This window comes from Nannobrachium achirus (genome assembly GCF_963921795.1).
Source record: "Nannobrachium achirus genome assembly, chromosome: 6".
NCBI lineage: Eukaryota > Metazoa > Chordata > Actinopteri > Myctophiformes > Myctophidae > Nannobrachium > Nannobrachium achirus.
Window position 1 is genome coordinate 40224723 of NC_137815.1, and position 27637 is coordinate 40252359.

The 27637-nt window shown below is 42.4% G+C and overlaps 1 protein-coding gene and 1 long non-coding RNA gene across 2 annotated transcripts in view; both read right to left on the minus strand.

Moving 5' to 3' along the window:
* Positions 1-1580, minus strand: part of LOC308287655 — a 3874-nt gene extending 2294 nt beyond the window's left edge. The window contains exons 1-3 of the long non-coding RNA XR_013962151.1: positions 1444-1580; positions 726-786; positions 1-256 (exon numbers count right to left, since the gene is read on the minus strand). The exon at positions 1-256 is cut by the window's left edge and continues 2294 nt beyond it. This is a non-coding gene — a long non-coding RNA (uncharacterized lncRNA). The remainder of the gene's footprint in view (positions 257-725; positions 787-1443) is intronic.
* shmt2 (serine hydroxymethyltransferase 2 (mitochondrial)) overlaps positions 1-26777 on the minus strand; it is a 41748-nt gene extending 14971 nt beyond the window's left edge. Inside the window, exons 1-5 of the mRNA XM_080728879.1 lie at positions 26681-26777; positions 11078-11269; positions 3660-3739; positions 2140-2340; positions 1587-1668 (exon numbers count right to left, since the gene is read on the minus strand). Of these exons, the coding sequence (XP_080585005.1) occupies positions 1587-1668; positions 2140-2340; positions 3660-3739; positions 11078-11269; positions 26681-26713 (588 nt within the window). The 5' untranslated portion in view covers positions 26714-26777. The remainder of the gene's footprint in view (positions 1-1586; positions 1669-2139; positions 2341-3659; positions 3740-11077; positions 11270-26680) is intronic.
* Positions 26778-27637: the final 860 nt, after the last annotated feature.

The following is a 27637-nucleotide window of genomic DNA, read 5'->3' on the forward strand; positions in this document are numbered from 1 at the left end:
AATTTGGGAACCTGTAGCTGTATGGCAGATAAGGCAGATAACAAAAAATACATTAAGATGGACATTAAGAATGCCATTTAAAGCTGCAATCTGTAACTTTCAGTTTCAAATCCAGGTCCCCAGCACAAGCAGCAAAGTTTTTACTGTTGAGCTATAACAGTAAAAACTCTTGTCAATTCAGTAGTGGCCCTACCTGGTATTTCTCAATAGCAGGTAGACCAGCCTCCAATCACCGGAGTTTTGTTGTTTAACTCTTCTTGTGCGGATCCCAAACTAGTTCGGCTTTATTTCGGCCTTTTTATCGTCCGGGGTGCGGATCCCAAACTAGTTCGGGATATTATATAAAATTATTTAAACACCCAGAGGCCTTACCGAAGCACCGGGCTACATTTTTGAGCCGGCCGCCGGCCACGATTTGTTTACATCGGCCCGCGAGAGCGTCGCGCCGCCGATATTTGCCGTCCACTCCAATGAAATCCAGGATCTTTGGAGCTCATTTTCTCTGTTCTATGCCTATCCATGAGGTGTGCAAGGTTTAATCACGGCTAAATCGCCAAAAATTGGGCTTCTAAAATGAGTGGTAGCCAATAGCTAACTTCAAGCAAGTGTTCACGCGCGTCATGGCTGCGCACGGCTTGTGCATATACAGCGTATGTCTATGGTGGATTCTCTGGCCACTGGGCACCCTCTAGTGGAGATTCCGGGCACTGGATGAGTTAACATACAATGCTATACAAATTAAAATATATTATATATACAGGTAAGTATACACATAGGCCTATATACCTGTACAAAAGTCCCACCAGCAGCCAACCCTCCCCCTGGCCTCATTGACAGCTCCACCCACCACACCTGCACTCACTCCCTAATCAGTGACTGGCTATATAAACTGCTTGAGAACCTGGCTGTGCACTTCTAGTTTGGCAGCGGTGGAAGAACACCTCCCTGAGAGAGAGCACTATCCTAGAGTCACAGTACTTTGTTATGCGTTAATGAGTAAGTTTGGTCCTGATTGAATATGTTTAATTGTGATGAATGTAATATTTACCTGTGATCCTGAACCTGTAGAGTAGTCATGAAATGCAGCAATTGCACAATGATCTGAGTATGATGAACCTGTAGCGTGTTGAACCTGTAGCGTGTTAATGTTCTAGCCTGTGGTCTATGGTGTATTGTATATTGGATTGTTTGGTAAATATGTTTGGTAAAATGTTTGAATATCTCATAGTGTTTATCATTAATGATGAATTTATTGTTGAATGTATTAATGATTAATGAATATATTGTTGAATGTATATTTGATTGTATTTCTCTGTTTCATAGAATAAAACCCATAACACATGGAATCCAACTCTTCAACTGGCATTCTTGCCGATGCCCCCATGGCGATTTTAACCCACCTTCAAACCAGCCCCTGAAACCTCAAACCCTATTCAACAATACCTGTATATACTTATACTGCAAGTCATGACTGAACTCATAGCCAACAATGTTAACCATTACATCACGGTCCCAACACCTTTGAACGATGCTTTCAAAGAGTCAACTATAAGTATGTGGCTCTAACTGCAGAGGTCTCTACTTACGTTGAGTTTGTAGGGCATGGACTCAAAATAGATGGACGTAGCGGAGATCCTCTTCACGTCAGATTGGAAGCCGTGGGTCAGACTGGGAAGACAGTATGCAACAAGTCAATGAGTCTGCACTCTGCATGCATGGACTGAAACATAAGGCATACATAATCGGTGTGGAAAACATTTTGTAAGACTAGAACTCTAGTCATTTTGTAGTGCGCTCCTTGGAACGTCGATCTAAGCCAGGGGGGGGGGGGGGGGGGGAGATATTGGCACATGTTGGCAAGTAAGGTTTGTAAATATCATATGGGGGTCCATGCAGATCAAACTTGGGGTCCATGAAATTTAAATGGTTGAGATTCACTGTCACAGAGGACAATAAACGAAAAAGAATACATTCTCCTCTGTCCTGAAGAGCGATATTTAGTCGTAGTTGTAGTATTGAAGATGTACTGAGAAGACTGAGTGAATTAGAGAGTCGAGGAGGAGAGACTGAAAGAGTGAAATAATACAAGAGTGTGGGAAGGATGAGGGCAGAGACACGCATCAAGTATTGAGTACTGACTGTCCTCCATCGGGCAGGTCCAGGCCCATGATGCGGTCGTGGGGTTTGAGCACGGCTGTGTAGGCAGCAAAGTTGGCTGGAGAGCCGGAGTACGGCTGGACGTTGACCCCCCACAGGCTCGGGTCGAGATCAAAGGCGTCCAACGCTCTCTTCTGGCACAGCAGCTCAATCTGATCCACCACCTCTGCGCCGCCATAGTACCTGACAGGGCACAAGTACATAAAACCATCTAAAACACAGCAAGACAAATCGTGATTTGCCATTAGTTAATCACTGCAAAAATAGGAAGCTTTGGTTCAAGTGATTGACTGGCACTGGCATTAATCAACCTTTATAATAAACATAGAAAAATACATCAATGACATTAATGAACTTTTTAATCAACTGAAGTGGAAATGAGTTGGACATTTCTAAAGGGGAAGTAGATGAAGTGGAGAAAACAGTACAGTACATTTTCCATAGGTGCATGTGTTTCAGAGATCTAATTAATCAACCTTTATAATAAAAGTAGAAAAAATACATCAATGACATTAAGCAACTTTTTAATCAACCGAAGTGAAAATCAGTGGGACATTCTCTAAAGAGAAAGTGGATGAAAAGGAGAAATCAGTACAGTACAATTTCGGCAGGTGGCAGACAACAGATGGCTGCGGTCCATCCAATTTGATCATTCTTTGGTGTTATTACATTAGAGAGCCAAGCAATATAGTAGGCGGCAAAAAACACAACAACAATGAACAAAACAAACAAAGCAAAAAACACTGTAGAGATTTAATACGAGCCTAAATTCCACAAATCCCAAATAATGCCAAATGAGGGATGCATTAGAACACGTCTGTGATTGTTGCAGAAAGAATTATTCATCCGAGGAAAATAACCCAACAATAATAACGGGGAAATGCACTAAAAGGCTCTTCTGCCTCACCTTGAGTGACTTTTGGAGGCTAGATACTCTATGTGTAATATTATATAAAGCAGGCTAGGACGAGAGTTAAGTGTATGTGTGTGTGTGTGTGTGTGTGTGTGTGTGTGTGTGTGTGTGTGTGTGTGTGTGTGTGTGTGTGTGTGTGTGTGTGCGCGCACACAGTGGTGGAAAAAGTATGCACAAATTGTACTTACGTAAAGTATCAATACTGCATAAAAATCTACTTGGGTAAAAGTATGAAAGTGTTGGTATCAAAATGTACTTAAAGTACAAAATGTTTGAAAATGGCAGCTCTACAAGCTCACAACACATCGCAAGCTTGTAAATCGTCTATTTTCAAACAGCCTAGGTATAAAATAGGGCTAAAGTGTTTAATTTATGTTTTATAATATTATATTTTAAATCTGCAAAGTAACTAGTAACTAAAGATTTCTAATAAATGTAGTGGAGTAAAAGTAAAATATTTGGATCCGAGATGGAGTGGAGTAAAAGTAAGTATTGGAAATTGGAAATACTCAAGTACATTACTTAAGTAAATGTACTTAGTTACTTTACACCACTGGTGTGTGTGTGTGTGGCCTGTGTAAGCACTCACCTTCTCCCCGGGTAACCTTCTGAGTACTTGTTGTTCAGACAGGAGCCCTGCGCCTCCAGAGCTGCTCGACTGCAGAAATTCTGTGGAGACACGCACACGCACACACACACACACACACACACACACACACACACACACACACACACACACACACACACAAAGAGAGACACATGGATCAATGGCTGCAGTGGACAGAAGGGACACGGACGGCAAATTAAAGTGTGTTAAGTGATAGTGAGAAATCCCCCTCCGGCTGCAGACGATCGTTGCAGTATTGAACCTCGGCACTTCTTTCTCATAGCATCACCACTCACCAACTGGCTGCAGGACACAACACTCGCCGTAAACACTGCAAATGAGCCAAAAGAGCACAGCGCTCATTTGTGGCGCGTGGCAAAGAAGTTGCGTTCATGTAAAAAGGTTTTTTTATGGTGTTTTCAATTCAATGGCATTCAGCAGCGACTGTAAACTCTCACAGTGTACAGTACACAAATAACTATTACCAGTAAGACGCCCTAAAGGGGTGAGGTCGCGCTGAAACAACAGAGAATTGACATTATGTCTATATATGGGCATTCCCAGATATGGGCTTAATATCGATGACATCAGGGATCTCCATATATGGGCATAAAAGGGACAAGGACGCAATTCATTTGCAAGTGTGACTTGCGTCGCGACAACCACACCTATACTACGGTCGCACCGTAGTATAGACCAGGGGTTCCCAAACTTTTTTGTCTCAGGGCACCCTATAAATATTTTTTTAATCACTCCCACCCCCTTAAATTTATAGAATATCGTCGTTGTCAGGTGGAAACCTTTTATGTCCAAAACCTTTCTTTTTGTATTTATCATCTATAAAATGTACTAAACTAGTGAAAACAGAGAGCCAAGCCGCGGCACCCCTGGACTGCCGTCGCGGCACCCCAGGGTGCCCCGTCACCCACTTTGAAAACCCCTGGTATAGCCACATGTGGAAAGACATGCACTATAATGAATCACTTTCTCCCTGGCATCATTATAGGCTATCATTTTCCATAATGAACCAATATCTTCAAGAATAAAAAAACAACCCCTCAGATCTACAAGCATTGTAAAATTGTTGATCAGCTATTTGCTATTTTTGCTATTCGTCACCAGACGAAATATATAGGGTTTTAGTGGCTAAGCACTGAAGAAGAAATTAGGTCCATCGTGCTAGGTCCACGCACATACGCGGCGCGCGCACACCCCTGTATTACCATACTTGATGAGGACATCAATATTTTAGGGTGGCAATTTTATAAAATAGACAATTAAGTCCCCTTTACCTTTTTTTTGGCATTGTTTTAACCCTAAAGCCTTGGTTGTACTCATACCAAAACTACCTGATCTTCAAACTTACAAGTATAACTCCAGCCCTAACCCCAACCAATAAAATGTCTAAACCTAACCCTGAATCTTTAGCTAATAGTAAGGCCAACTTTAAATAAAATCCATAAAAAAATCCATAAAAACAACAATTATATAAAGAAAATAGTCCTCACAATGTCCATTTCTCAAATTCTACCACACACACACCCTCTGCTCTATGGTAATGATCCACCTGAGAGCCAAGAAGAGATGAAGGAAGATAACAACCCCTGTAAGAGCCTTCCACCAGTCATGCTGAGGTCTGCGTAGCCATTAGAATTGGAAATGCAATTGTTTCCTCTTAGTGCTGGAGAGAAAGAGAGAGCGCATGTGTGTGTGTGTGTGTGTGTGTGTGTGTGTGTGTGTGTGTGTGTGTGTGTGTGTGTGTGTGTGTGTGTGTGTGTGTGTGTGCGCGCGTGCGCACGCACGAGCGCGCAAGAGAGTGAGATCCTGTGTGCATGCAAGGGTGCGTAAAACAAATGAATGTTTCCCTTGGAGGAAAGCCCTGCTGAGGGAGGCAGAGAGGCGAGGAGGCCATATGAAGATATCAGCTTTATCTCACAGCAGAGCGGTCAGGCTTTGTGCTGAGACGGGGCAGGGGTGGGTCTGATATACTCCACTGAGCAACCACGGTGGCGGAGAGAAGAAACAGGAGAGGCAGAAGAGAGGGAAAGGAACAACACCAGATAAAAAAAAGAAAAGAAAAAACACAACTGGCTTTTTTTTTAATAGTATAAAGAAAAAATAATTCCCATTTCACAGCACAGAGCTCCAGAGTGAAAACAAAGAGGTGCCTGGGCACCTTGGTAATGACTGATCACTACTCTTATCTCTACAGAAGGCACTGCACGCTGTGAGCGTTTCTGCGGTCGAAAGAGACAATTCAGAATTATTGTTTCTTTTTTTCTTTTTTTGGGGGAGGAAGGGGTGTGGAGGTCTATGAGAAAGATGAGAATCTTTTTAAAAAGGGAGGGACAAAGATGTATTAATGCTGCAAACGGTTTGTGGAAAGCAGCAACTGTTTTTTCGTATTTTAATCACGGCCTTAAAAATGCATGCCGAATTTTAAGTGCGGTGGACAGCTAAAACCAATGAGGCAAGGATGCACTCAATGATCTCCTCAAGGCGACATAATAAGGAATCTTCAGGCTATGGCAGGGTGTTGAGAAGAGACACCTTCCTAGCTCCGCTGCATTTTATTAGACACATCCTTATTAAATCACTTGAATTCTAACAAACACTTAATAAAATCTGTTTAATTACACCTCTAGACTTCACGTTGCCAAAGAAACAAGGGAAAATGTTTTAAAAAGCTGCTGGAAATAATGCACGAAGGGGGCGACAACGCCATGAAGGCATCGAGGAGGAAGATGGCACTGATGTACCAATTTAAAGACATAGTGAAATAAAAAAAATCTTTTTTCACACTTTTAGAGCACATCTGCAGTGATAATATGGCCATACCTAACAGTAGAGTAGATGGCAAAAAAGTGAAAAAATCCTGTGTTATTATAACAAGACAATTACAGCACTGAGCCCAGTCCCTAAACAAAAACTTAACGTGTGATAACGAACATTATCACTATTTAATAATTCACAAGGTCAGAATGACTGACAGGTGCCTGTGTCAATCAAGGTCATCTACTTCAACTTCAGGCTTAATAAGAATAACCCTCAGCATTTAACACAAGTTAATGCTACACGTTATGAAAAATTTTGTTGAATTGTTGAATTTTTGTGGGACTCATAAAATGTCCCTGGGACCCATCTGAAAGACCTTTCTTGAGTGCCGGGAATCATTGCAGTACATTAAAAACCTAGCAAGCAACATCACTGACTGGGGGCTTTCAAATCAATCAATTGGTTAGTTTTGAGTGGATCTTCCACATCTCCGACCACTTGTAGGTCTTACACAGTATGATTCATTCATCCTCACTAGTGCCCTGGGCTGAATAATGGTCCAACTCTCCACTATCAATGAAATACATCATAAGAGATCGTTCTCTAATCAGCCGGATGCAACAAAAAAGAAGCAAAAACCTTCCATGATACGAACATGTAAACACTTCACTTTGCCAGCCTGCCTCCCATTGTCTTCTCACAAAGACACTTCCATGCACAGATCACTGACATACTAATATCTACTATCGACTATTTTCTCAACATCCACATCAAAGCCTGTACATTATAAAGGACTGGCACAGAAATGATCCTATCACACATCAAACGGCATGAATGCAGTATGAAGCAGGCCCTATAAGTTATCCTTAACCTCGCCTCACCAGGCTTTCCCCTGAGAGAAAGCCTGGTCTTCGTTTACTAAACGGGCCGTTTGATCCGGTCGGGAGCGGAAGAGCTCCTACGTTTTTCTGTAGTCCAAAACGGACTACACTTTGGCCGGAAACAACGACCGGAAACAGTTTCAACCCAGTTTAGCGCATGCGCAAGTAGTTAGCGCATGCGCAAGTACGGGTTAAAACTGTTTCCGGTCGTTGTTTCCGGTCAAAGTGTAGTCCGTTTTGGACTACAGAAAAACGTAGGAGCTCTTCCGCTCCCGACCGGATCAAAAGCCCGAAATTGGAAGCCAGCCCAGGCTAAGTTATCCTTAGTGTGTGTCCTTAGTACACACAACATACGGTCAAAAACGGTTAACCACCAACCCGGTCTTACTTGTGGCCCCCGACTTAAAAGTCATTTTTACAATTGTGGCCCCCTGCCTAATCTAGTCGAATACCCCTGCTCTAGAAAATGCATGTTTTTGTATACCATCGAAAATTCAGACCAACATGAGAAGGTGCACTAACAGAATAACAGGTGCAGACGACGAGACGAGTCCACCGAATATCAAACAGAGAGGACAGTCGGACCAGGAAAATAGAAGACACAGATCTAAGCTCAGGCAGATAAACCTTCTAGGGGTTGTAGAGGGAAATGACGCATGAGCTTTCATAGAGAGCAAGCTCTCCGAAGCATCGGATCTCGTTTCGAGCCATTTTGTTCCGTGCCACCGACTCCCTGGTCTGAAAAATCTCTAACCAAAGTGAAGTTTCTCAACTTCAAAGACCAACAGATGGTCCAGGGCACGGCCAGGAGTACATCCTGTACAAAAAACAACCGCTGATGTTCTTCCCTGTCATCTCGGCTGTGGTTCACAAACAACCATGGTTAGAAACTATTATTTTTTACGGCATTTGGAAGAGGGTCTAATGAGTCAGTCTGTCTATGTGTGTGTGCCCGTCTGTGTGTCTGTCCAGGGCTAATCTCTCAAACCAGGGACCACCACCCTGACTAAGAATCAACTTGGGGACCACTGTTGTGTTAGGTGAGGATATGTGGGCTAAAATGTGTTTTTTGGTAACACTTGATATGACTCCCATGTCTATAATGCATTATAAAGATACTTAAAATGCATTATGATTTGCTTATATGAACACTGTAGAACTCATAAATACTCATAATGCTTTAGAACACTGTTAGAAACATTAGGTCTGCAGGTGGTCCAAAGGGAAATGTTTTGAAATGTAAATAAATTGGATTAGATATCCGTCCCAAACAAACCCCTGAGGTACAGGGTGGCTTCGAGCATATTCCATTGCAGTTGGGCTGTTTATGTATCACGATAGAGAGGCCACGATCTGATATATATATGAGCTAAAAGCTAAAAGTAAGCCTACAGAAATCGCTTTGATGACTGAAGCAATAAAAGAGTATGTAAATAAATTGTGCCTTTGTTATATGCAAGCTCAAAAAAGGTTGACAACCACTGATCTATTCCTATTCCACGGTCACCCTTATTCCGTTGTATAGTAATGGACACACAGTGGAGTTGATATATACTAGGGCATTCACCGAATATTCGAATATTCGAATATTCGAATATCAAAACACTATTCGATTACTATAAACACTATTCGAAAAATCGCCGAAATTAATTTTAATATTATTTTCGTTTTTTTTTTTTTTTTTTTTTTTCGTGACAAACAATATTTCTACAGTAGACATGCAGCTGTGAGCTCTGGTGTTAGTATTTCTTCTAATCCATTCATGTTTGATTGTTGTCAAATCCAACCACACTGTAGTGGCTAGCTTATGTGATTGATGTGCCGACTGCCGACATACACTGCTGGCCCGTCACTATAGATGACAGTCACTCAGTGTAGGAGGGGAGGGGAGGGGCTCTCCAGAACAAGCAAGCTCTGCTCGTTGCTGACAAAAGTGTGTAATTCTTTAGGCTACTTTACTTTATTGCTGCTGAGTTACGTTCCTCTTGCCGAGTATATCCAGTTTAGAGGACACCCTTCTCTTTACAGTAGCTCTTTCGGACCGCGCTTCACCGCAACCACGTTGATGTCATGCTTCATATTCAAATGTATCTCCTCTTTAAACCATAAAGGTACAAGCGTCCGCCGTTTTATTTATGATAACGGGTCGAGAGTTTCGCGACACGGATTGGAGTGGAATTGATGATCTTGTAAAGCTTGTGTTACATACTGTATACTTCTATACTATAGCATGTGATGTAATGTAATCATAACCCATCTTAGCCTTGTCTGTTGTACTGGTCGAGACTCGAGTCACACCAGCCTTCATTAACATTGGAATGAGTCTCGGTACATATTAATGGCCTGCTAAGTAGCGGAGGTGTCAACGACATGCGTGTGAAGTCATTAACATAGCGTTCATCCCATCAAACAATCACTATAATGCCTGGATCCCGAGGCTAAACAATTCACAATAGCCTACAACACTGCTTGTAACGAACAAGGATGGACAGTATAAATGTGGTTGTTGAAGATAGATAGGATAGGCTTGAACAGTTATTTTCGGAGTTTTCCTAGTAAAATGAACTCGTTTTTCGTCGCAAGTTTCAGCTCACAACGCGTCTATCCGCGACGCATTGTGCATTGTAGGTCTGTTCCAAAGGGTCCGTTCTCTCTCTGCTGCTTGAGTTCTGCATCCACCAGTGAAAACCTCTCACAGCCAATCGATGGCTGTTATTTCACGAACAGAGGTTAACCCGTTAATTGCTGGTTGTTTTTAAGGCTCGCAAAGGAGCGTTTTAATGATTTATTAGATTACAAAAATACCGTCGAATTCCGAATATTCGAATACTTTGAGGTCGAATAATTCGAATTCTAAAAATCACTATTCGTGAATGCCCTAATATATACCAGTTGGTTTCTAGCTCTACTCTACTGTACCGAGGTGTCTGTGGGCTGTCTGAATGCCTGGAGGGAGAATATGCAGGAGGTCTCAGGAAGTGTGGGGTACCATATGCTTAAGTTAAGAGGCCCAAACTCCAACAATGAATATGAGGTTAGGGCTATTACAATTTATTTGGTTAATATGCCCATATACTGTATATCTCTAGTTAAACTACACACATTAATGAACATTTCCCAGAGACAAAAGGAACACTGTTCCACTATGTGGGAGTGTGACAAGTAACATTACAGTTCTATAGGGAGGTATAGAATGCAATAAATGCTGGACATAAAGCTAACTCTACACACATTCTTCTTAAGAAACAAAAATAAAGCAAATAAAACATAATGCTTGCTCCATTCTTAACACCTCATAGCTTCATCATTGACAAATGCAAATAGGCCACACTTAAGTCAGTGGCTCAGGGAGCTGTGTTCCTGTCTGTCAACGGGGTGAATCACTTAAAAATGTTTTATTCCATATGGGAACCATTCATTCGCTTTATGGAAAATTCAGCATGAATGCCTGAAGTGCTGAGGAAATGGGAACAAGCTGAGAGAAGAATAAAATAGCATTTTTCCTAATTTAATTAATTAATTTAACCTTATTTGTCCAAATGCCTCACCGGCGGGTTGTGCGTTGAGTCGTTTGGGCAAAAAATAAAAAGCATTTAAAACGTGAAAATAATTAATTTCTTAAGAAATAATTAAGAAAAAGTGAATCAAATCCTCATGGTATTGAGGTTTCACAGCTGGTAAGTCTAAAACAAGGAGAACTGAACAAACATGATCAGTAAAATAACATCTCAGATGCTCCGTTACCTCAGAAGCGATGAGCTCCAGGCCGCGGCACTGTCGGTCCTTCTCCTTCTGCAGCAGGTCCCACATCTCTGGGTCGTCCTGGGCCAGGCTGTCCTGTCCCGTCCACCCACGCTCCTCCTCCAGCGCCGGCGCCGCGGCATAGGACTGCTGCCCCCGTACGCTCAGGGCCAGTGGGACGCGCTGGCGCAGTGGCTAGAGAGGGACAAGGAGGATTGTTTGGGGGTTGCAGAAAGACAGAGAAGTGAGACTTGTCAATCACAATTTAATTACACCTTAATGCATACTAGGGGAGAAACCCACGATGATACTGTTGCGATATTTGGTCCTCGGTAATGATAACATCACGATATATATTCAGAGTTGATATGAAAGCTTCACAAACTGGCCAACATTAGAATGCAAGTGTAAAACACTTGAATCTGAATTGACTTAATTCTTTGGGCCTGAAGCTTCATTGGGAGATATGGAAGCCAATAAAAGCAGCAATAAAAGACCAATTCATTTTCAGCGCCAAAAAGTTGGGTGGGTCGCATTAAAAGGGTTATCAGAAATGCGCCGGTCATCATACTGGTGTCCAGGCCCATCAATTTATAATGCTCAATTGTTTTTCAACGTGGCTGCGGTGTCAAGTGGGCTTAAAAAAATATATATATATATAAATATATATATATATATATTTTAAATATCTTTTTTACGCGAGCCCCTGATTAATAATAGTTGAAAGCCACTTGGTGGTATTAATGGTGCATCATTTAATCGAGAAGGATTGAGTCGAGCCCTCATCTCAAACAAGGACTGTTAAAGATATGAAGACATATATAGTAGAACACAATCTCTGAGCGCCTTTGATCATTCTTTACACATTTCAACCAACGTGCAGCGCCGCCGCAGTTGATTTGTCCAACATGAATAAAGGCAACATTTCAGTCTCATAGCTTTTCTCCTCCCTACTACTACTACTACTACAGTACTATGTGCCATACCCTTCATCTTCTCTTGCACTCTAATATGTAATGTAAGCCTGGTATAATTAGAAGATGGCCTGTTTGTATGATATCAATAATCAGCGTGGTTGTTCAATTATGCCTCTATCAGCAATTCTACCAACTATGTTTTTTTTTTTACGGCTTTTACTGCCCCAGTGTACTGAAGACGGTAGAGAGAACACATTCAGCACTTCCTGCTTATCTAATCTGGACTGAGGCTGACAAGTTTTCTGCTGCTTCTGCTCCAATGGCTGATCATGCGAGTGCAGAGTCCACATGGTTTTCACTTGCTCCGTCTCTTGTTTTTTTAATAAGTATGTTTATTTCTTTCTTTAACAATGACTAAACATTAACTTATTAAACTCTATACTTAGTTAACCCAAGGCTCTATCCTTGACCTGCTCTTTTTCCCTCCGTCTATACGAGTGTTTCTCAAACGTTCAAATTGCAAGGTCTCCCCTTAACTCTGACAGTGTACTACAAATAGAACCAAATGAACCCCTTCCATTTGTATACTGTCAGAGTTCAGGGTTTCCGGCAGCGCTTTATTGAACGGGCGCCGACAGATTTGTTGCAAATTCGTGTGTATTTTGCGATTTGAACAGTTGTACTTAAATATCCACGCAGGTGTAACTCGGAATTTACACACGTGTATAATGGAATCTGAAGAAGAAAAAAAACACGCTCGCGCCCTGCCCTGCACACGTACACATTTCAGTTTACAACCTCTCGAATCATCATGTACAGATTCTCAAATCAAGACTACAATCACTCGCATTTTTTCAATGTCCCCTGCTTGCTTTTGGCAGATTTTGCAATGACATATCGAGGAATATGTTTCAATATCGAAAGAAATGGCTAAACAAATTTGAGTAAGTGTACATGGACATTTGCGTGTGTGTGAAACATGTAGGCTATCGTCTATTTTCGGCCAAATGTTCACCCTAGAATAGAGACGCTAGGGTTCATGTGGTCACATCCAGTCCCCCCACTGAACACATCAATACGGATGATTGATACAGTACCTTTGTGGGTTAACGCTAACCTGCCAACAAGCCCCTCTGACCTACTTACAGCACTTCTGGTTGTGGATATGGTTTCCAATCGAGATTGGAGAGAGTACCCATTGTGTTCTTCGGGGTAAGGATGCAGTTACATTGTTATGTGTAAAAGGATAGGACTCCGTTTAAATGATCCCACCAAAATTAAAACCAACTGGGAAGGTCTAGAGGGCCTGCTGAGGGAGAGCTGATAGCTTCAGTATCATAACCAATTTCAGAGAATTAATTGCTGAGGAATGGAATCCATTCAATCTTGATGATAAATCACTTCTCTAGTTTTATTAGCAGCATGGTAGCATGGAACTGAGGAGAAGAGGGGGGGGACATATTTTGAAGGGTGATACCTGGAATGTAAACAATATTATGATTATTTATGACCAGTGTGTCAAAGCGCTTGTCCATCACTCATACAGCAACTACCATGTTGTACAGGTGTGCTGGTGTGTGAGGGATAGCTTCACTTCCCACATCATTAGAAAGCAATTAGCGCAACGCTGGACGCTGCTTAGGTCACTGGGGTGAGTAAAAAAAACAAGACATATTCTACATGGGTGTAAACAAAAACATGTATGCAAAAAAACATGCATTGCAACATGCACTAAGTTGCATTGCAACAGGCTTTTTATTTATTTTTGCACTGCCTGCCCTGCACCAGGCCATCATTTGGTTACATTTCGCCACGTTGGTGTCAAGGAGGGGGATTATTAACACCATGGAAAGGATAGAAGAAGGCTTACTGGCAAATCTTTGGACATTAAACAGACAAAATGCTCGACAGAAAAGATATGCCAGCATTGCCAGCCAAAACTACACTCCCAGTGGAGCCTATCGAATGCGTCCATTCAACACAGGACCCGTGACGGTAGGGGCAGCTCCGCTCCGCCACCGGGAGATATAGCTGGCGAAGGGAGGGGCCGCGCAAGAACCTACTAGGCATTTATTTGAACGAGGCGTTTAATACGCCAATTAGTGTCAGACTCAGACCCCCGGTGGGTACTAGGTAGCCGGCGCCCGGCGGTACTTTAGAAACAAGCTAAAAAAAACTGCAAATCCTCCACGGTGCCCAAATATATATACTGTATAGTATATACTAGTCCTGCACCCGGTGCATAGTATGAGTGCACAGTATATGAGGGATTGAATGTCCCTGAGAAGTCTCAGAACCATGACGTCCAGTTGTGCAATACCCGTTGTATCCTTGTGTCTGTCTGTCCCTTTCATGCCCATACTATGGAGATCTCTTATCCGTGTCAAAGCCAGTCTGTGATGTCATCTTCTCCAAATTTGGGCACTGTAATAGTGATGTCTGGTGGCGACACTGTTTAATGTCAGTGATGTCAGCATGCAGACTGTTTCACCCGTTTATGCCCATATATGGTTGTTCTGTGATGTCAGTCAGCGATGTCACTCAGTGATGTCAGGGTCAGTCAGTGATGTCGGGCATTGTTTCAGCATGTGGCTGTTACCATGGCAGTAGCCTTCCCTAACACAGGCTGATTTTGGTCTAGAGGGGGCAGATCCACCGGCTGAAAACAGCCGCTAGATCCTATTGGTTCACGATCTGTGCCATGGCCAGCCTCCCACTTCCTATGCCAGAAATGGCAGCAGGTTACCCAAGGCTTTTCTTTTTCTTCCTATCGCCAAAAGCCTGGGTTTCCGAGGCTACCATGGCGGGGACACTGTTTAGCATCAGTGATGTCAACATGGGGATAGACGGTGGACGCCGGACGGACAGTCAGACATTCGGTAAATGAATAGTTATATCTTAATATTATAATTGGAGAGCTAGGTCATGTACGCCATGAAGGCCTATTCCCAGCAAACCAGTGAACGTCACGGTTCCCCGATCGGCATGTACACTGCTCAATACTCTGGAAAGGGCCTAAGCATGTTTGCCGCCATGATTGTACTTAAATGTCAAACAATTAATATAAAACGTTATTTTTTATACAGGCATATATTTTAGCCACCTCTCGCTAGGACCCCCCTCCCACCCTACTGCGCATGTGCGACTGCAGTGCACACAAGTAGAGATGGGATTTATGGCTCTCTGAAGTGAGCCGGATCTCTGGGATCCGTTCCTTTCAAAGAGCCGTTCAAAAGACTGACTCATTTGAGTTACTATGTAGATCTTGATTATGATTACAAATAACTTCAACCCTATATAAATGTATTTCTGACATACATATGTAGCCTACATACCTGCTATTTGAAAATAGCCCATCTACAAGCTCACAAATTATTTTTTTATTTCTTTTCTTTTTTTTACATTTTATTCATTGTAAAACCTGTGAAACAGGACATTCTTACAGTACATTTTGATACCAAGACTTTTGTACTTTTACTTAACATTCCAGGTTTCTACTTGTGGCAGAGTATTTCCACATGGATTGCAGTATTGATATTTTTTTGACTTAAGTAAAGAATTTGAGTACTTTTCCCACCACTCTTCATTTACAAAAGGAACGGCTCCCTACTACGAACCGGATCCCATCGTTCATTTCAAAGAGCCGTTCACAAGACTTGATTCGTTTGCGAACGTCCCATATCTCACACAGTAGCAGCAGCAGCAGCAGGCAGACAATCGTATGGCATTTTTGGACACAACACGGACACGGATAGTATTGTTAATGCACAAGCTGCACACACGCTGCAAACACATAAACAGCTTTTAGAAACACTTTTTCTCTTTCGGTTTTCGGCGGCGGCGGGGGGCGCGACCGGACCGTTAAAATGCCTCGGATCGGATACAGACAGAGAAAGATACACCGTCCTCCGTCCTGTGTGTGTGTGTGTGTGTGTGTGTGTGTGTGTGTGTGTGTGTGTGTGTGTGTGTGTGTGTGTGTGTGTGTGTGTGTGTGTGTGTGTGCGTGCGTGCGTGCGCTGCAGTGAAAACCTGTCTGTTTCTCTGTCTCTCCGATCCATGTTCACAAAAAACATTGCCTCACTTCATAACCACTGGATCGTGTATCATAATAATGCGTTAATAGAGCACGCACGCCGAACGCACACAGTGACACATTCGCGAACGTGCAAATGCTATGGTGTAACTAAATAGCCTACGCATGTAACATTGTGTTGACGGAGGGACGCTACTCTAACGTGCAAGCTTCAATCGTTATGTTGCTTTCTGCAATGGAGAGCAGGGGTAGGATGAGGAATAGTGGAATACACAAAAAACATACCAGCGAGGCATTAATGTAATTTCCAACATCAAAAACCCCAAATATTAACAACAATCAACGGGTCGACATGTCTCAGAACGTGCCTACTTTCGCCATTTGATTTCTCCTGACTCCTATTATATTGGTGCTAAAAAAGACTAACTCACTTTCAGACAGCCCAGACCGGGTGGGGAGGTGGTTGAAAAATCTATAAAGTTTGCAATAGAAAAAAGTACAGTTTCATGACAGTACAAATCACTGCTACAAGGTCAACTAAAAGGAGATCCTAGAAAGCCGAGGCTTATTATTTCCACAGGAAATAAGCCTAATTGGGCCACGGCCGCTTAAGGGACTGGAGGAGGTTGTGTTGGCGTATTTTACCATTAGTGTCCATGTGTGCCTTTTTGTTCATGATAAATCTTGGATATTATCTCACTACCTTAATCAGAATACGTACCAGCCAGTCTGTCCGCATTTCTGCTAACTCTGCGTCCGACTGTCCGTTGTTCAATTGTGTAAAAGACATAATACAAAAATGCCTTGCTGAGGCCATTCCCTTTAACTGGCCAATAGGGATATGTGGGCACTTGGAGAGGCGGCCACCTAGACAACTGGGCACTAGGGACATAAAGTGGAGCACACACTGAACGCGGGCAGCTGCGCAGCGTCCCATCGCGGTATCGACGCACGTGAAGTGCCGCGCGGTAACCCCAACTGGATGCGGCGCGCTGCCACAGCACATCCATTTCCCCCGGTGGGGAGAAGCATGGGAGAAGCCCCCGCAAGGGGCTTTTTTTCTAGTATATATATATATATATATCTTAATTTGGGGGTCCTTGACATGGACACATTTGAGAACCACTAATCTACTACTGTACACCCTCCCTAAGACCATGGACTACATGAACCACTAATCTACTACTGTACACCCTCCCTAAGACCATGGACTACATGAACCACTAATCTACTACTGTACACCCTCCCTAAGACCATGGACTACATGAACCACTAATCTACTACTGTACACCCTCCATAAGACCATGGACTACATGAACCACTAATCTACTACTGTACACCCTCCATAAGACCATGGACTACATGAACCACTAATCTACTACACCCTCCATAAGACCATGGACTACATGAACCACTAATCTACTACTGTACACCCTCCCTAAGACCATGGACTACATGAACCACTAATCTACTACTGTACACCCTCCCTAAGACCATGGACTACATGCGAGGGGGGAAACTGAAAAAGGGTGGAAGATACTGTACATGCAGAGAGCGTCAAGTCAGACTAAGAAACATCAACGGGAAGAAAAGAAAGAAAAAAGAAACCATAGTGTTTCACTGCAGTTCTGTCTACTCTACAGTTTATAAAGTCAGCTGAAGTGTGCCCTCTCTCTCTCTATCCTTAGCAGCAGCCTAACAGTCAGGCCATCTACTCCCTTGCGGCCGGTCTCTTCCTCCTGCCTTCATCTTTCTTTTGCTCCCCAGTGTAGCCGAGGGGACAGGGGGGATGACACGCCCGGGGACGAGGTTGGCACATTAGCGGCTGATTTTTGTGATTCCTCTCCCCTGGCCTTCCGTCACCAGTGGCAGCGGAGGGGGTACTTTTGGGTGGAGCGGGGGCGACCGGGATTCTGGGAGGAAGACTAAAGGCGCCCAGGGAGACAGGTCGGCCTGCCTTGCGAGGACACATCCCCTGCACCGAAAAAAATCACACGGGTCGTTAAACCCTGATAGGAACCGTCCTTCGCTGTCTGCGCTTCTGCTGGGACGCCAACCAAGGCCAGCGAGCAGCGGCAGAGGAGGCAAACACGCCAACCGGCGCTGCCTGTTAAAGAGAGCTGCTGCTGACTGTGGAGGAGACAAGGGCGCCTGTCTAACTAGGAGTCTTCGTCCCACCCCATCCCTCCCTCCTCATGTCATCGTAAGCTGCTAAACAAGCAGAGCCGAGTGGCACTTCAGTCAGTGTGTGCCGTTTTTATTACTTCCCGTCTTCGCCAGGACCCGTTCCAGGACAGCTCCAGATCCCCCCCCAAAAAACAAACAACGCGTGGGGCGCATCCTGCTGTCCTTTCCCTTTCCCACAGGCCTGTCTGCCGCGTGCCTGCCAGTCTATCGCGTGTCCCATCCCCGTGCCGCCTGTCATTACGGGAATATAATTAATAAACACATGATTAATTGATCCCCGGGAAAAGTCAGAGCCAAGATGCAAAGCACCAGATCTGTCACACAGAAGGGGGACTATTTTTAGGAGGCCCGATCAGGCCGCCGTTTGAAGGTGAACTTGACGAAAACTTTACGGCAGGGAGAAGAAAAAAACAAAAGTGCAACATCCAACACAGATGGGAACAGCCCCCCGTCACAGACGAGGTGACACTGTCGACTCCATGTCGGCAGGAGGTTTTGTCACTCCTGTCAAACATCTGTGACCGTGACAGAAGAGGATGAAAAAAGAAAAAAGAAGAAAAAGAACTAGTATCATTTCATTTAGGCCGACTGCAGTACGTATCACATCGTTTCTGTCCCATTTCCTGTGCCGGGATCCTCAGGAGTCAATTTCTCAGATGACTGCTGTCCATCAACCGGCTACTACAAACAACAATCAGCCTTGTAATACGGAGGATGAGAAGAAAGAAAGAAGAATGCACCGTATATAGCAGAGGACTGAGGGACCCGACGAAGCAGAAGGAAAAGGGTTGTCACAGTTAAAGGAGTAGTTCACCCCCAAAATGACCTACTTTCTATTGATTACTCACGCCATGGAGACTTGAGTTGAATAATATTTTAGTTTTTTGGTGCGTTCCTAAGACAAAAAATGTATTACAATAAATGTACACCCATTGATTCTGGATGGGGACCCGAAAGCATTTGGGTCCCCATCCGGAATCAATGGGGGTAAATTCACTATAATCAATTTTTTGTCGTAGGAATGCGACAAAAACAAAAAAATATTATTGAACTGAAGACTCCATGGCGTGAGTAATCAATAGAAAAAAGTCATTTTGGGGGTGAACTACTCCTTTAAGCCCCGCTACAGGAGTTTTAAAATCTTAAATTAAAACTGGCGGGACAGCATATCATTTTAAATACTGGATGGTCAAATCATGGGGAAAAAAAACTGTACTTAACTTAAAATGTGGCATTCCCTTAAACAATAAATGGAGGAAGTTAGGTCACCCTGTTAAATTCACCTAAAGTCCCTATAAACAAATACATCGATATTTATATCTTCAGTAAAATTTTACGTTGTTTACGGTAGAGAGGCTCCCAGAGCATTGCAAATATAGCTGGTTTTGAATAATAGACATACATTTAACACTTCCTCCACTCGTGATGTCATCACAGGGAAGTTCCACTCCGCTACCTAAAAGTCACCTTTTTAAAGCCATCTCCATATAATTATATGAAAAAAGATACTTGTATAGAATAGATACAGAGCAGTAATTAAATATCAACATGTGTCTGTTATCTGTTGGCCTACCTTTATACGATTTGGAAAATGGTTGCATCACACACACTACTACAGGATAATCTTATTCTCTTCTCTATAATCTCAAACATGTACACTACAAGATCTTTAAATAACGGCGCATCACACACTAGGGGTGGGGCGATATGAAAATTTCATATCACGATCATTGTGACCAAAGAAATCAGATTTACGATATTATCGTGATAATCAAAATATCCCCAACATCCATCATTCTGGGGCGGAACATTTGCCAAAAAATAGCCAATCTATAAGCTCACAACGTGTCGCGTTGTGAGCTTGTAGATCTACTATTTTTTGGCAAAGACATTTGATAGAGAGTGAAGAAAAACTGTATCAAGAACGTATATTATAACTAAGAACGTTTTACCAATAGAGGGTTTATGGTACTGGATATGCAGCTTGGCAAATAAAAGGTGAATTGATCCCAGTGCATGACGGAGGACAATATCACAATAAATTAAATCTCCACGATACGATTATCGTGAGTGTTTTTTATCACGATAAACGATAATATCGCTTATCTTCCCATCCCTATCACACACTATATCATTTTGGGTTATTTAATATTATAGGGCTTGCTAGAGCAACACCTCATCTCACGTGAACACATGCAGAAACAGATAACAGATAAATAACAGAGGCGGTTAAACTTGCGGTGGCAATGGATGAGCAGTTCTGATACTGTTGTAGGCTATGTCTGGAAAGACATGTTACAGATTAGAGCAGAGGTCTTCAACAGGGGGTCCGTGACCCTTAGGGGGATCTCAGAGTTACTACAGGGGGTCCTCCAAATCTTTGTGTGATAGGAAATGTTTTTCTCCTTCTTTATATTAACCACTTGAACCCTAGCGCCCATATTCAGAGAACTTTAGCCAAAAATAGCAGATCTACAAGCTCACAACGCCTTGCGCTGCGAGGCGTTGTGAGCTTGTAGATCGGCTATTTTCGGCAAAGAGGTTTGGTGTAGAGGGGAAAAGGAGCAGACTTAGTACAGAGTGAAAGGTCAAGTTTATTAAGTATTGACGGTTCAAGTGGTTAAATATATGAAAACACAAATTGACATGAATCAAAAATACACTGATTGTGCTGTCAAACAATGAAACTATATGGAATCTTTGAACAGGTTGTGGGGGTCCCTGCTTCATCTCTCTCTCAGCTAATGGGTCCTTGGCCTGAAAACGTTGAAGACCCCTGGATTAGAGACCATTGGTTCTCAAAGTGGGGTCCCTCAGGGGTACTGTCCTCCGTCTCCTTGTAGACTTGTCTCTCCTTGTCTCGCGCCACTTAAAATAAAATAGCGTGAAAATAGCGCACAAATAGCCAATATACTATTACTGTGAGCGTATAGATCGGCTGTTATCGCTATTTTGTGCTCTCGATTATTCGATGAGTCACAAAATGAATGGATAGAATAATGGCTAAGAAAACATTATGGATAGTTGCAGCCCTAGAACTAAGGGAAGCAGAGGTGTCACCTAGGGATGGGACGATACGCGATATTATCGTTTATCGTGATAAAAAACTCACGATAATGGTATCATGGAGATTTAATTTATCGTGATATCGTCCTCCATCATGCACTCACTGGAATCAATTCACCTTTTATTTGCCGAGCTGAACCACTTAAATCCTTTGGTAAAAGGTACTTATATATACGTACTTGATACAGTCTTTTTTTCACTCTATCAAATGTCTTTGCCAAAAAATAGCCGATCTACAGGCTCACAACGCGTCGCCTTGCGACGCGTTGTGAGCTTGTAGATCTGCAATTTTTTGTCAAATGTTCTGCCCCGGGATAATGGATTTTGATTATCGCGATAATATCGCAAATCGCGATTTCTTTTGTCACAATAATCGTGATATGACATTTTCATATCGTCCCATCCCTATGTCACCAGGGCAGTGGCATCAGTCAGTCTGACTCTCTCTCTCTCTCTCTGTGTCACAGACTAATAGGAAGGCTGCCCGTTACAAATTGCCCTGTGATTCAGCCTGGATGACACCAGACTGAGAAATCCAGCCCGTAGTGAAGGAGGATGTACTGTGTGTGTGATGAGTGTCTGTGTGTGTGTGTGTGTGTGTGTGTGTGTGTGTGTGTGTGTGTGTGTGTGTGTGTGTGTGTGTGTGTGTGTGTGTGTTACACTATGTGTACTCAAGAAGAGCACCTTCGGTTCAATCAGGTCAAGAGATTGTCAGAGCAACAATCAGAACGCTAAGCACCGCCGGCGACAAAGCCAATCTCCAGCAGCAGGAAGAGGCTGAGGTGAAGATCACGGCATTACCGCTGTAATCTCCACGCCAGATATCCAACGCAGAAGATGACACTGTGCTGTAGCAGAGCTCCGCACCGTCGACCCCGTCACCCCGGACACCTACCGGATTGAGATACTAAACGCCGTGGCTCTTGTGAATGTGAGGGTTGAGCTCGGGTCATACTCGTGACCTGTCGTATCCTCTTTCACTCTCCCATAGCTCTCACACAGTATGTTCAGCGGGATGTATTTTAGAAGCAGTAATATCTGACCCCCTCCCCCCAAAAAAAGAAAGAAACGCATCCAGTACACCATGTCAAATTAAGCGCTTTTCCAAAGAAGAATTTTTCAATCTTTTTACACAGTGCTAGTTATTTTCAAGTTAAAGGAAAAATGTTTCTTCCCCACGTAAAGCTGAAAATAACCAATCATTTCCTCCTACCCATTATCTATAAAATACAGCAGCAAAGTGAACAGGTATTTCTCTCTGTAAGCTGCAATGTATTCAAGGGGTGTAAAAAACGTGAACTGAGGATAAGGTTTTAGGACCAAAATGGAAACAAGTCCCCAGGGCCCTTTTTTGTGTTATGGTGGAAAAGTAGTACATTTCATTTTACACATGGTATAAAATAGGGCTAAAGTGGTTCATGTATGTTTAAATACATGTACTGTATATCTGTAGTGTAAAGTAACCAGTAACTTTCCAAATAAGTTTCCAGTAAGTTTCCAAATAAATGTAGTGGGGTAAAAGTACAATGTTTGGATCCGAGATGTAGTGGAGTATAAGTAAAAGTAATGGAAATTGGAAATACTCAAGTAAAGTACAAATACCTAAAAATTTTACTTAGTCAGTAGTACTTAAGTAAATGTACTGAAGTTACTTTACGCCACTGCCCAAATGTGGGACTGTACCTCGTGCCGTTTGCATTTCTGTCTAATGATTAAGTATTCAATCAACCAATCAATCAATCAGGTGTACCGCAACGTAAAGTGATTTTGAACTTGGGTTGAACTTTCAGTTGTATATCCACTGGCATAATGTAATTCCGAATAATTGTCAAACTATGTTTATCTGCTGCTTCTGTTCCCTAGGCTGTGATTAGAGTGATCATGATTCATGCCAGAGCTTTTGGGTCCGAAGACAATCCGGCGACTGAGATTTAACCCCGTCATAATTGGCAAACATTCAGCTAAAATGATATGCAAGCTTGCGTCACATTGTGAGATGGTAGATCGGCCATTTACGCTGAAGAGATATGGGTGTAGGGATTAAAGGAGGGGAACAAGGTCCACAAAATGTATCCACAAGTTTCCGCGGGAGTTTACTGGAGACCATCGGGACCAAACTTCCGGGTTTAACAGCAGACATACAAGCTCACGTCGCGTCGCAGATGCAACCCGTTGTGAGCTTGTAAATCGGCGCCGGAAGCTCGGTACAGACGTCTGCGCAATGCACTATGGGGCGTTGGAAACTCGTGGATAGGGTTTAAGCTGTTTACCACTTTCACCCTGTCGTCCCTATACTTTGGGCATGTCATTATAGCCATTATACCATTTTAGATGCCTCACAATGCGTCACATTGTGAGTTTGCAGCTATTTTTGACATTTTGTGAATAGGGCACACTGTAAGTGGTTAATAGAAGAACTAGAGTCATGACTCATGAGGTAAGCCGGTTTCATCAGGGTTTAACCCATCTCGCACTAGCTTAGTCTTGGTATTTGGAGCAAACTATGCACGATACCGGAGAGCTGAAGTGGGACTTCCACTTTGCCAACGGTGGAGAGCTGAAGTGGGACTTTCACTTTGCCAACGGTGGTAGCCGTGAGGAATGGTGCAAAGCAGCTAGCAGCCTCAGCAGGGTGGTAAAACATCAAGCACACAAGAGGGAAGTGGTAAAAAGTACAAATAAGTGTCAATTTGGGGGTCCTCGAGATGACAAAGGTTGAGAACCACTGTTCTAGTTGAAAGGGACGAGAGCTTAGCTTGTCTTTACTCTTTACTGCTCACATACTAGTGTGGAGCACACTTTAGCAAGAGCAGTAGTACAATAGAAAATCATCAAATATTGGCACAATCATCAAATAATATAAGAAAGAGGCAAACATTGTGGAAATAGCTAATCCACAAGCTCGTTGTGAGGCGTTATGAGCTTGTAGATCACCTATTTTCACGATATTTATCTGTGGAACCAAGTCAAACCAAATGTAATGCCTCAACTCCTACAATTCCTTGTTTGTCAGGGGGGGGGGGGGGCAGTTCAAATATGATTATTTTGGGGGGTCATGGCCTGAAAAGGTTGAGAACCACTGAGCTAGAGGTCTGTATGCTGCAGAGAGTCAAGCTCAAAGGTAGGAAACCCCATACCCAACGTACTGTATGATGTAAGAGCAAAGAATTCTGCTGTGTGGAAGAATCGTCAGTAGCAAAATGCCACAAATACCAAAAGCTGGTTAAGGCCTGCTTTGAGCTGCCCCAGACCGGAGTCTGTCTTCAGTTTTTAGTTGACAGTCTAGCCAAGTTGACCTCAAATGATTTTGGATCTGTACCGGGGGGGTGTGCTTTCTCCCACAGGTTCTCATTGGTTGAAGACTGAGCTTTGGCTTCTCTCAAAGCCATAACATGCAAAATATCAACTAAACTTCCAGTGTTGGGTAACGAACTGTAGGGGTCAAATGATAAGCAATCATTTCTGGGCCCTGGCTTACTTAAGGTTACAAAATACATGGGGACTGTCAATAGTTTCAGAAAAGGATAGGTTGGCACGTTATTCCAAAGCCATAAGCCTTGACAAATATGTCCTGAGTCATTTAATGTGGATTTTAGGGTAGTAAAAAAGCTCATTATGTATGAACACAATAGGACACAAAAAACAGCTTTGCAAACATTAGTTTTGACTAAATTCCGAACCTGTGGCAAGTAGTCCGTTTAGAAGCCATCTCAAAACAACTAGAACACAATCGGTTTTCTCCAGATAATGATTTTTGTTCATACAACCCTTTAGACAGGTGTTGCTTTACAAAAATGCTGTATTCTCACATTTTACAAAATGTTCAACATTTTAAAAGAATTGAGCAGTACACAAGAATGTACAGTCACACTCAGAGCATTGCTGACTCTGTGAGGGCATCACAAGGCTTTGTCCCAAAAGAAGGCCCTCTCGTGAGACCATTTGAACTATAATGAAGCTGCATGCTTACATAATTAGCTTCAATATGAGACACATGTACTGTAAACTCGTGAACCACTCAGGCTAATGGGAAACCTCAACTTTAACATGGCCAAATGGATTAAACTGACTATGCGAGAAGTCAGCACAAACTTGGCAACTGTTTCTGTCTTAGGACAAAACTTTTTTTTTTACACCCCAAAACTGTGTTACTTTTTAACAGTCCTGAACAGCTCCATCTCCCTTGTGACACAAAGTGCAAGTTAAATGATAGAACTGTAGTCCAATGAACACAACAGAAAACATTTAGAAAACAGCAATTGGAGATAGTGAATAATTTTGAAAATTAAGGTATTATTCAACTATCCTTGACCTTGGTACACTGGTAGACAATATTTCAAGTTCACTGAGATTGTATATATCTTGAAATTACCATATGATTACAGTATATGTGTACAAGAATAATAGCATGTTGAGTCGTCATAAGAGATGCAATGCTGTATTTTGTTAATGATACTAAGATTACTAATAGAAATAATTACAAATAGTAATAATAACACTCTTCCGAGTGGTTTTCAGATCCTATGAAACAAGCTTAATTATCAAACAGGGTTTTACTATTATGCACACTTGCCACACTGGTAGCATAGTCATGACAGATAAATAAGACTATTATTACTTGTGTAATGGGACAAAAAGCAGCCATAATACATTACACAAGGACTGTACTTCAAGGAAATAAGTTAATATTTACACGTTTACAGTAGCAGACAGCCCCTCTGCACTTTGAACTCTGGTGTCAGGGTCATCTAATAATTATTTATGACTGTCTGTATAAAGACAAAACAAAAAGCTGTCCTGATTACAGTTTTGACTAAACTGCACCAAATCCGACTGAATATACACATGGATGATAATAATGTAATAAATGAGCAGTAATAATGACCACATTTATTTCCCCAAAATAATCGAATTGGTTAGTAGCTGGATTTACAACAAGTTAACTTGTACTAATGTTTGCTAAGTGGTTTTGAACAACTTAGGTCACTACATATGCATATGCACTGACCTAACCCTATGGGACTGACTCAGGTCAGCTCATGATGAAACAGACCCGACAGTGTTGCATCATTGCATGACAAGTATGCACAGCAGCATGCATGGACTGACAGGCAGGCAGCTAGCAATGCTAGCTTATCAGTGAGGTGCTGAGGTGTTAGTACAGCTTTTATAAATGAAAAATAGCAAGGAAATAGTCAGAGATCGCAGAAAAAATATCTCCTGCCGTTCGTGATCATCCATCGAGAGAAAAAGTATCAGTTCAAGACAGTTCAATGTGACGTTTAGTTGAGTCTGACTGGCTAGCTAGATCAGCAGGCTAGTTCACCTGTTATCTTCTTCACAGAACATACAGTAAGCAGAAAGCTAGCATGAAGAATGGCAGGGCCAGTGTGATGTTCTTACCCGTGCAAGTTGTCTCAGAGTGAAAGACAGCATGTTGTCCAGATGTCAGGAGAGTCGCACGTTCACACAGGCCACCGCTGTTTGTATGAGAGGTCAGGTTGGGAAAGAGCTGTTTTGAAGTGGGTGGTTACGTGTGCGGTTGCCTGGCCGAAAGGGCTTATGGGACATGTAGTCTGGCGGGAGAGAATACTCCAGTCTCTCGAATGGAATGAGTGATATTCAGCAACAAAGCAGTGGTAAAGTGCATTTACTCAAGTACTGTACTTAAAGGAAAAGTTCACCCCCAAAATGACCTTTCTTCTATTGATTACTCATACCATGGAGACTTGAGTTCAATAATATTTTTGTTTTGTTGCATTCCTAAGAAGACAATAATTTGATTACAATAAATTTACCCCCATTGATTTGGGTCCCCATCGGAAATAAATGGGGTAAATGTATTTAAAAAAAAATCTAATAAATGTTTTGTCTTTAATAGGAATGCGACAAATACAAAAAATATGTTATTAAACTCTCCTTGGTGTGAGTAACCACTTCAGCCCTATTTTGGCCATTTGAAAATATCCGATCTACAAGCTCACAATGTGTCACGATGCGATGCATTGTGAGCTTGTAGATCTTCTATTGTCTAAAGATTTGTATATTTTATAGATGTGAAAACTGGTAAAATGGGACATTCTGCATAGTGAGTGAGTACTTTCTACTTTTGGTACTTTAAGTACATTTTGATACCAATACTTTTCTACTTTTCTACGTTCATTGCGGTATTGATACTTTTACTTATGTACAAAATGTGAACACTTTTTACACTATGCATGTAGTCTGGTGGGAGATAAAATACTCCAGTCTAGGTCAATGGAACGAATGATAATTTTTGCTATACCGGTATACAGTAACAAATATGACAGACATGTGGATCTGCTACAATGGATTGAATATAAATTGTCTTTAGTAAAG